Source organism: Bacillus rossius, chromosome 1 (genome assembly GCF_032445375.1).
Source record: "Bacillus rossius redtenbacheri isolate Brsri chromosome 1, Brsri_v3, whole genome shotgun sequence".
Taxonomy (NCBI): Eukaryota; Metazoa; Arthropoda; class Insecta; order Phasmatodea; family Bacillidae; genus Bacillus; species Bacillus rossius.
In genome coordinates, this window is record NC_086330.1 from 56,055,628 (window position 1) to 56,067,380 (window position 11,753).

At 34.0% G+C, this 11,753-nt stretch overlaps 1 protein-coding gene across 4 annotated transcripts in view; it reads left to right on the top strand.

Annotated features, from left to right (window-relative positions):
• The window catches only part of LOC134536353 (probable ATP-dependent RNA helicase DDX60), a 116,923-nt gene extending 106,058 nt beyond the window's left edge, over positions 1 to 10,865 (top strand). For all 4 annotated transcript variants that reach the window (XM_063376109.1, XM_063376116.1, XM_063376124.1 and 1 more), the window contains 2 exons: positions 3,837 to 3,970; positions 8,116 to 10,865. In XM_063376109.1, the coding sequence (XP_063232179.1) occupies positions 3,837 to 3,970; positions 8,116 to 8,409 (428 nt within the window). In that variant the 3' untranslated portion in view covers positions 8,410 to 10,865. The remainder of the gene's footprint in view (positions 1 to 3,836; positions 3,971 to 8,115) is intronic.
• Positions 10,866 to 11,753: the final 888 nt, after the last annotated feature.

The following is an 11,753-nucleotide window of genomic DNA, read 5'->3' on the forward strand; positions in this document are numbered from 1 at the left end:
AAGTATAGATGACATTCTAACCAAATATTGTGGGCGACGTGAATCTTCATGTCTCCAGAATGGGCTCCAATGATTTGGTAGTCTACCATATCTGAGATGTTTTCCTTCTGCAATGGCATCAGTTCTACTCTCTTTTTGGTCTAAAAGAAACCTTCTCTGTTTAGTTGTTGTAGCAACCCCCATGAGCTGTATGCTTAGAGAAAATGTGCTCAGCAAGCAACACTATGGAATAAAGAAATCAAATGAAAAATATGTAGGCCTAGTACAATGCTGGAATGAAACTGAATAAATACTCCAAATAATAAATAATTGAAGGTACTGGAATTACTTAATATCAATAGATAACAAGGATAAATGGAACTGGCTTTCCTAATGGTTGCTTTTATGATGCTGGTTGCATGTACACCTTGAAATTTAAATACAATTAAAATATAATTAATTAAAAATAATAATTTAAATAACACCATTAAAACCTGTAAATGGTTGGACTGTTTACAGTGCTGTACGTATTATTCCATATAGACATTCCCTTTGTTTAAAAAATGTTTCTGTAAGATATATCAATATTTGTAACTAAAACTGGAGAAAAAGACCAAATCGACTGCTTCCTTTGCTTACAATATTAAATCTATGCACATATAACAAAATAACTGTAACACTTGAGCATTGCCACGCAAGCTAACAAGTGGTGCACATTGTGTGTTCAAAATATGTTATCTTATTTTTGGGTTTGTGTGTTTGAGTGTATATGTGTTTGTATAAAGAGAAGTTTCTGTTTTTGTTTGTTTTTCATATACATACCATCATTTTGTGGGGTGAGTGCTACAGCTGGGTAACTACAAAAGTAGCAAAATCTAGTTAAATGCACAGAAACATACCATTAGGTAGGTCCACATCATACTACAAATGCTACTGGTGCTACTTATAATTTGAAAAAAATAGATAAGTTGATCTTCAAAGGAAATTTCATTTTTATAACTAGGCTAGTTGACTTATATATTTGTTGAACACATCAGAATTGAGGGAAGAGGGAAGCTAAGGCCCCCTTATCTTTCAATCGTTATATTTTCTATGGGTATTACTATTTAGGATTTTATCATCCTAAAAAGACCAGTGTTGTGTTTATGCACTCTATAACAACACTTTACCAAATGAGAAAGAGACCTTAAAGGTAGATCATAAAAAGTATTTGGAACTAAAAGACAGAGCCCGACCATAAAAATAAAGACAAGATAAAGGCGGGGCAATCTAATGGCACATGTGTATGTGCTAATTTTTATCCACAGCTTTAGCTTCTAGTGCCATCAGACCCTGCTTACAATCTGCTGTTTTACAAATGCTGTCTTACTACTTGCAATTTCATGATAAACATCTTTAATGAACAAGGCTTCTGTTACATGCAAGACCAACCCTTCATAACTGTTACCAATTCATTGCCACAATGTTGATGATAGAAAAACCTTTCGGTAATTGACATTAAGTTTCTGGTCTTGGGTCACACCCAGATGGAGCGTGATTCCATTCACTCAGCTGTAACTGCTGAGCTACAAAGAGTACGGAAAACATCATGGCCAGGGGATCTAGAGCAGATTGCACGAAGTGCCAGGAGAAAAGGGGACATTACCCTACCAGGGTATGATCTTGAAAGAAAGGATAGAAATAATTGCAAGTTGTTAATGAAGCAAAACCTCACAAACTGGAAGAAGGGCAAAAAATCACAAGTTGTTCACTGGGAAAAAGTAAGTTGGATGCATTTTGAAAAATCCTACCCTTTTAAAATGAAATCCAAAGAAAGGTTGTGTGAGTCCTTCATGACCTTTGATTTCAACAAATGAAACCTTCGCCAAACTTTGTTGTAGCTAAAGCAGCGAGCGGTATGAACTCCCAATCCCTATCACCACCCTGAAATACATAGGTCGGGTTTCATTATTCACTTCAAAACAATTTTATCTTGATCTTCTTCACAATGATAATGTTGCTGAAGAGCCCGATTGTGATTGTGGTGATCATGAATGTGGAAATCCTTAGTTTTTTTTCTTCAGTTTCTATATTTCTTGTATTGTAAAATCCTGAAAAGAAAAACACAATTTTCATTAAATGTTTGATTTCATTGATTTTTATTTGTATTTTTATATATTATATTTAATTTTGGTTTGTATAATACCAGAAATACTTTGTAATACATTTGCTCAATAATATATAAATAAATAAAAAAAATTCTCTAAGTCTAAAGTTATAAATTGTATATAAAACTTTTAACATTGGGTATCTTACACACTGCTTGCTCAATTTCGGAAATATTTTTTGTGCTAAAACTAAGTAACTGGGATTTTGCAAAATAAAATTTCCAAATTTTAATTGATACTTTTTTTAAATTTTTTTGAAAATTTCCTTTCAAAATAGGACATAAATAATTAATTATTTAATATTCAGAAAGTGTTGGAAAATAAAAAAAAAACACTTAAGTCCTCACACTGTCTGAATCATGACTAAATAATTAATTTGAATTTTTCTCAAAACAGCTTATATGTAGTTAGCTAGTTGTAATACTTACCCCACAAGTTTTACACCTATCCAAATAAAATTTTGCACACTTGACTTTCAAAACAAGAGGAAGATCTCTGTGTAAGTGATATTTAAGAAAACCACCTGTTGAAATCAGATGTTGCCACTTCTTGATGAAATTTCGCGTTTGCGTGGTTCGTTCTTTCTTAGTTTCTATGGTGATGGCTATTGCATTGTTGATGCTTTGTGTGTCTCCTGGCAACTGACATTGCATTGTTTGATTTTTTTTTTTCATTTGAGGCGCGGCTGTGGTGTACCCACGAGTAGGGTGTGTATAATGAGCTGTGAAGTGTGTTCTCCCTTTAGACTGCCGTAGCAAAGCACAGTTACTTCGGTTTGATTTTAAAGTTCCATTGGTTTACAATTTTGGTGTATCAAGGCTATGCATCAGAAAAACTGGGCAGCATTACAAATTCAAGGCAACTTAACTGTTGTGCCTTTATTTCGCTAGCAGCCGCGAGCTTTACTAAGCGGATGGGTTTTTCCAAGGAGAAGGATAGGAAGTTGCCAGACCTTACCATATGACAGTGTGGTGGACTTAGAGAAATGACATAAACTCACTGTTTGTGTGTCTATGACCTACCTCCTATGATTTTCTATTATAAAACTGAATTCACCCCTTTTTCACTTCCTTAAGAACAGAATTTCATAATTATATGTAGTCTATGTTACTCTCTGGCCCATAAAATATCTAAATGCAAAAAAATCATGTCGATCCGGTGCTGCGTGAAAGGACAAACAGATACACACACTTTTGCGTTTATAATATTATTATATACGGTATATCAGAATTTGCAGATGACCAAGATGTTTCATATTTTTATGGAGTAACCTTAAATGTAACAAATATTTGTAATCTAGCTAACCGTGATAAGTTTGGTATTGTAAGTTACTACCTGTAGTTGTTTGCCACAGTACGTAAAATAAATGGTGACACTAGTCATGCTGTTGCATGCTACCCATAGGTCTGCACACATGTCAAGCACAATATGCTGCTTGTTTAATAATCGTGCCTTTCTTGCCTCTGCTAGTAGAGATGTCATGACTCATATCTTTCATTGGTTTATTTCACTTATTTCTCCATTCCCACTCATAAGACAGAATGAGTTGCATATAACAGGATGAGATGCTCACTCTGCCAATTAGTGCTTATTTATTTGGGTCGAATGCTGTTCAGTATTTACTTTTTTTTTAATACCAGGAGTCTTGTGTATCTGAAATAAGTTACAGTTGCATTATATGCATGGATATTGTGTTTTCTTGTGATTCAGACAATTCTTTGGAGAGCAGGCTAGCGGCCACTAGCGGAGACAGGACTATCTGCTCGTCTTTTGCTGCGTTATCTGGCAACACAGATGGTGACCTCTACAATGAAACACAGCTTATTTCAAATATACGTCACCAGGTAAGTTTGGAAGAGCTGAATAGTCTTAAGGATCAGTCCCACACAGCATATTGGTCACTTCATTTTCTTGTCATCTTCTGTACAGTAATTTGAGGGCTTTTCCTGTAAATTTAATTTAATAGTACTCTTGCATATTACTAGACAAATTATATGGTTATTTTTAAAACAGGAGATTTTGGTGTTACTGTTTTTATTTTTTATGAATTCTTTTTATACCGAAAGATAGCATATTATTAGAGACAAGATTGTGTGGTGAATTGCGATAAACCAAAACACAAGACAAGCATGTCAAAACACTACAGAACATCGAAATGCAGGTTATATCATGGAATTAAGTAGAATTTAAACAAATTTTAACTAAAATCATAAAAAAAAAATTAAATTCTATTGTTTGAAATTTAAGGAATGTTGTTATTTCTGAATAAAAAAATTATTATTAAATTATCAGAAAAATTATTTAGTTTTATTATTCATTTCTTATCGAATCACTTTTAAACCACAAAGTGTGCTAATTTATTAAAATTATTTTATTGTAAAAATGCAGCACAAATTTTACCATTATTTTGGTGAAGTATCACAAAACAGTTTTTATAAAAATAAAAACAATATAGAAATCATCTATTTAAAAAATTAAAATGGACTAAAAATAAAACCATAAATGCTTATATCTACATATTATTAATCACATAACACATAAATGTTTCATGATACTTATTTCACTAAAACATAATCAGAGTGATGCACTTGGAACAAGGAAAAATCTGCAATTTTTTTTAATGTACCAATGTCATAGTGTAAAAATGAATTGTTAATAATGTCACCGGGGGTTGTTGGGGCGTTAAGAGACATTAAATCAGAAGGGCGCCACCGTGTTTAGGGGGCACAGACCCAGGTGAGACACCATTAACTCTGGGCGTGATGTCGCCTGTGTGGGGACATGACATGCAGTGCCTACAGAATAGTTGACCTGGGCCCGCTCTCAGTGACGGGCACGCTATGTATTAATGCAGTGGGCTCTTATGGTGTCCCACACACCAACATGGAGTACACACGTGGTCAAACGAAAAGAGACAAGTTCGGTAAACCTGTGATTTATTGCAGACTTCACGGTACAATTCCAGCTTGAGTGCGTTACATACAGAACCTAAAATACGTTAACACTGTTTAAAAGCCTTGTGGTGCGATTGGTTTAAGGGCTGTCCGGCCACTATGTGGTCGGACGTTACGTACATGGTGATCTCTGTACTAATACGGATTACAATGCAATTAATTAAACAGCCGACCCCCGAGGTAGGCTCCAAGGATAGCGAAAGCGATTAATAAGAATTACACATAACAGAATTACTGGGTCAGTATAGCGAAGTTGAAGCCCTTGTAGTGCAGAGCACCTCCTACCTCGGGTGGTGGTGAAAAGCGACTAGGGCGAGCAATGGCCACCGAGGTGGCAGGACAGTGGCGTTGCGTGCCAAGACGGATAGTACCGTTATTCTGAACCATACAGTGCCGTGGAATATTTAATAAAACCAATTAAATCACCAAACAACCTTTTACATTTTACCCTGGCAGTCCATGAACCGCCAGTTAAGTCTACAAATTTAAGAGATCTATCAAAAGAAATTTATAGGAAAATCTCTTGTGGAAGTGAATTGCTGTCGCACTGGGGTTGGAAAGAATTGTGTGTTGTGAGTGTCTACCGGATATGGGCGCTACCACGTGATGTAAGGGCACGTGGACCCAGCTATTCCCTCTCAGGGCCGTGACGTAGCCCAAGTGCGACGAGGCTCACAACACCCTATACTACGACGAAATCTAACCTGCCAGCCCGCTCTAAGCATCGGGCTCGCTGTAATCTTACCGAAGGATGGTTGTCGGGGCTCTCCAGGCGGGCCACACGCCCAAGCCTTGGCGTAGAGAGGAACATGTGTCACAGATTTGATCAGGTTTTATTGACTCTGCATGCTTCACTTGAATCACCACACTCTCGTCTCGAAATATCACAGTCACAAAGTGCCAACGGCAAAGAAATAAGCTTAAGGCGGGCCAGGCACCTCAGCCCTGGCCTAGCATTTATAATTGTCGTCCGGTTGTAAAATATTTTTGCATACAGGTCATGACCTAAAATATGTTGGATTTTGGGTGCAATCAGCCAATCAGAATTGTGTGCAGTGGAAACGGAAATAACATCGGTTTCCATCACAATGAATATTTAAAATGGTACACGTGGGCAATTAAAGAGGTTGTGAAAGTGAAATAACTGGAATACTGTGAATTTTGGATACAAATTAATTGTATGTGCAAAAAGGAAATTATGATTCTATAACTTTAAAAAATCACAGAACATTTATTTTATTATGTAAAAAATATTTTGAGTTTGAATTTGAAAATGTGCAAATAGCATAACAAGTACAAAAATTCCATCCTACACTGTGCTGCATTTTTTCATTTAAAAATTAAATTAAAATTTTCAAGTTCAGATAGCTTAGACCAAAAATAAACTTTGATAGTGTGACATAATTTAAAACACACATGTCCAAATTTATTTGATGGAGAAAATTTGAAGCCATTTTTCATCCAATTCTACCTCTCTAATAATATTATCAAATATAGTTTGAGACAAATATTTTACAGTGTGGCAGGACATTTAAAGGAAAAATAACCTGAGGCATTTTATAACTAATTGAAAATCTTTGAGTAACAGCTGGTTCGATTATCTTAAATCTAGCTTCTAGGATTGAGCAATACTTATGTGAAAGGTAATGCTTTGCCCAAAATTGCAGCCAATTCCTGAAAATTAAAGTTAATCTTTGTTTGAGATATTTCAGTTTCCCCCCCCCCCCCCCCCCCTCCTAATGGGTGAGCTGTTTACTCACATAATGTGTGGCTGTGCTGTGACTTACGAAACATTTGACATATAGAACTTCACTTAAAAATTTCTTTACTGTTGCACCGATAAAAGCCTGTGTACCAGCATGCATGTTCACTTCTGTGGGTTTGCTTGTTATCTGGCCTTTCAAAGTATGTACACAGCCACTCACTGTGTTATTACATTTTTACCTGAACACGCATTTCATTACTTAATTCTCTCTTAAGCAGCAAAAAAGTTCTGCCAGGTGTAGTATGCAGAGCTGAGTAATGTTAAAAGTATCACCTAATTTTTAGACAATATGACTTAAGCACTTCTTGGTGGTTGTGTGAAAACATTAACTCTTAATACGTAATTTACATATTATGGTTTTATCATCAAAAATCATTTATGTAATTAAAACCACATTCTGGTCAGATACCACACAACGTAGATTTGTAGCCTGGTTTTAAATTATTTTGATATTTTTATGGCTGATGTTTGTTGTGGGTTTTATTAAATTTAAACTTATGTAATTGTAAGCCATTATATAATGTTTCAGTTCCATGTTTTTTTTATTCTATTAAATATCACATCTGATGTTAGGCTGGGTTTGTAAACATCATAAGAATATAATAGCACAAGGATGCAATGTATAACACATGCAAAAGCACTAAGATAGTTTATAAAACATGCAATTAGCTAGACACCACTGACCCTACAATTGAAATTTTAAAACTAGAAAAATTTTCTTTGGTATATTTTTTCCCCCCCAATTTATAATTTTGTTTACGAAGTGTGATAAACTTAATACGTAATTTGATTTACGTTTATTTGCTTTCACTGTGCGATAGTTTTAATAAATGAAAACGTGATGCATGTGATAAAAAGAAAATTGAGGCCTTCTATACATGTAACTTCTGCATCTTTTGAAAGTTTTCCGAGCACTTCACTTCAAATATGGAAGTTGGAAATGAAAGCCAAAACGCAAGAAGTTGAAAGTTGGCCGATGGCTATGTTGCGTTGTTTTCACACTGTGTTTACTTAATACACAGATATTAAAATTTAGTTTTTAACCTTTTGCATCTTGCGTTTTGCTTGCATTTTTACATTTCTTGTTTAGTTCATAAACTAGGCCTTAGCATGCATACAAAATGATTTTCCTTTGCATATGACTTTATGGTACTGGAATACAAAATTTAAATAACACTGTGGGACATTATCAGAACTGTGTAAATTGTGCCAGAAGCTGTGGTAGCTGTGGATGTTAAGAATAAATTTGAGGTTTTTTTTTTTTCCACAGGTATTCACAGATATGAAAGTGGTTCCGCTCGTTGACCTGGACACGACTTTGAATGGATACGCCTGGGACTTCTACAACCACGGCATCGTGTCGGCCATTGTGCACGACAACAAACTGAAATCTGGCTCTGAGTTCGACAAGATCAGAGATTTTATGTTGGTCCTCAAAGCGATTACCGTGACGTTGGAGGATCTGGAGCCCTGCGATTCAGACGACCCAGTCGTAAGAACTTTTCGCACGGTCACGGACAGATTCGTCGACCTCATCAGGAAAGGCTTTGGTGGCGGAGCATAAAAGTGATATATTTTAGTTCCTTTTTCTGCAAAAATCATGGTTTTCAACATAATCTTTTTGAAATTATTTTTAACTTCCAATTTTACTTACAGTGCAGCTAATGACATGTAGTCTGTAATAATAATAATGCACAGTTTAATATTTAATGTTACTGAAATGCAGATTACCTGTTGTTTATGCTAGATGTTGATACAGTTTATTGAACTTTCAATCACATCAGGTTCCACGTGGTGATATAATCAAGATTTTTGTTATGTTAATTTTATATTTTGTTCCTTAAGGTATGTGTGTCAGATGTGAGCACAATGTACTTAAAAAATGTGGGTGTCAACCGCTTTTTGTTTTGATTAAAAGTAAGTAAGATAACCAGTGGTCTGGACAAATGCCAATGTTTAGACTGGATAAGATTATTAAAGTACAGGATTCCATCTATAAAAAATAATGCATAACTGATGGCAACATATTCCAATTTTTTTTGTAACTGTTTTAGAATAGTCAGCAGTTACTAAATTGCTTATAATTTAGTTATAATTCAGGATTGTTGGTACTATGTTTTCAGTTATAACCTTTTGCTAAGTACCTGTTGTTAAGCAATTTTATCATGGATACTTAAGTGTTTTAAAAATAGAAGTGCCTTTGTATTTCTCTGACTACAATAATGTATTTGTCATATTTTTATGCACATAATGTAATTTATGAATTAATTTTGTGCAATATAGTTAGGAATTCTTGCATGGTAATTGATTTATGGCAGGCTGTTAATAATGTAGTGTCATCTAGGTTGTACTGTTTTTAGTTAAATAGTTATTCATATTAAATTCTAGCATGGTAATAGTTATGTTATCTTTAATATTTTACTATTTTTTTTAAATGTTTTATTCTAGCATTGTAATAATTTCCAAGTTTACCATTTGTAGGCAAAAAGCTTTTAATCATGTATATTAATGTGGGGTTTTTAGCTGTATTTTTTAATATTCACAAAGTACCTGTTGTGTAGAAATTTTAGTTACTAAGTGCTTTAAAAATATAAGTGCCTTTGTTATTTCTCTATCTACATTTTAGGGTTGTGTGTTCATACTGAGTTTTAAGAAAATGTTTCATATGAATATTATGAGTGAACTTAATTTTAAGCATTGTTAATAATTATAGTGTCAGGGTGGCCACATAAATGGGAAAAAGCGGGAAACATTGAACTAGCTGGGTAATTTATTTGTTGCTGGGAAAACGTGAGAAACCTGTGGTTTTTTTTTTAAAGCAATCGGGAATATTTGTTTGTCTAGCAAGTAGAAAAGAGCTTAATTGAAAAACTGCTTGTCAGGCCTACGAACTTGCGACATTTTTAAAACACTTTTCACTGCTTATCTGAGAAACTACACGCTGTGCCTACAAACGTATACCATTTTTGAGCACCGTTTACTGGTCTGGTGCTGATGTGAGGAATGCCACACTGTGGGTGGTCAGCGATTAGCAGAGCGGGAGGAAGTCACCAAAGTCACCACTCTGTTTCTTTTCTTTCTTCTCTCCTGTTTCTTGTTTTACTTTCACACCAATGGTAATGATAAACAAAAGCTACGACTTTAAACTTTTATCTTGATTTGTCACGTGAATGACTGGAGGCATTATTTAACATGGAATAAACTAGACAAACTAATGGGTCCATAATTTTTTTTCCTTGCTTTATTTTAAAAATTAAGTTTTCTAAAGGGTTTCCCAAGAAAAAAAAATGTTAATTAAAATTTTACCAGTTCAATTAGTTTTATTTTTTTATAGTTATATTTGATTTATAGTCAGTATCAAAGAGATTCTTAGTTAATACCTATTTAAAAAAAATAGGCTGGGCAAGTAGGAAAGTACTTTCATAACTGAAAATTCATAATGTTTAGATTACAATGATTAAAATTTTCTCTATGAAGAATTTAAGTAAGGAACATGTTTTTATCTGCTCAACTAACTAAAATACTGGTGAGAATTTTAATTGTGCCACCCATATGGTTTGTTGTATTATTTATACCAGTGCGTATTTTCTTAAAAGTTTACTGTTGATTGCTACTGTCATAGTTAAACAACATACAATAGCTACTAAATTATGTTCAGAACATGCACATTTTGTTTTACACAGAAGTAATATAAAATGGTTGGTATTTATATGAAAGTGTTAATTTGGTTTCTGCTCTGATGTAACCAACATGGTTAGCTGCATTACATATCAGTTTTTTTATTAACATAGTAACATTTTATGAAATTTCTTAGAAAAACCTTAAAAATCCTGATAAAACTTGTAATTAGGTTTTCCAATATAGTGACCACCTGTAGTGTGTTTTAGACTTTTCTTGTTTTGTAGTTAAACATTTTAATTGGGTTTATAAATGTATTGTTTTTGACTTTTTTATTGTGTGTACAAAATCATGTGTGCTAATAATGTTGATTGTATTATATTAAAAGTTTTAACTGAAAAATCTGAGAAATTTGTACTCAAATCTGAGAAATTTGTACTCATTTTCTTCATTTCTAAAGCCAAAGAATTTTAAGAATCTAGTGTTTTTTAACAGGATTTTATGTGCAAACCTGTATCTTGTTCAAACAATTTTTATTTTCAAGCACTGCATGAACAAATAGTCAGACCTCATTTTTGCAGTATCTGTTCCACGAATTTCACTGGTTCATTACAACATTTTTTTTTGGCATTGCTAATTTTTTACAATTTAGTTAAATTTGTAACAATCTAGACCCCTGGCTAGCTCAAAATTGGTCTAGATTACACATACATAAAGAAATTTACACTTACTTAAAGAAATTTTGATGGAATGTCAAAAAATTATTTAAGTTCCATAGGAAAAATGTAACTGTTGATGATTGATAACTGAAGTGAAACGTCTCTTGTAGACAAACTAATCTTTACTGTTTTTATTTATCCTTTATGAAAATTTACATGCCATCTTCCAACCACTAAAAAACATAAAATTAATACATGATGAAAATACAGACTGGTCACACAAAACACTTCTGGCTTCCAACTAAATTTATTGTTCGTTGTTAGAGAAAGTTGAAAATTATATAATGTTCACAAATAAATCACATGGTTGCTTTCAACTCACAGTACAAGCCGAGGGGCTCTGTCCTCGGAACAATGATCAAGCTCTCGGGCATTGACTACGATTGGTATGCTTTCAGTCCTATCCTGGACATTCTATGCAGTGACGATCATCCCTCCTTGAAGAAGCTAAACATAAAGGCCTGAGAAGCAGGGCTAAATCTCAGTAAATGTTTTGATGCAGCTCTGAGAAGTGAATACGTGTCTCCAATCAGATGTGTGATGTTCTAACTTCTTTCCCCAGCCACAAACA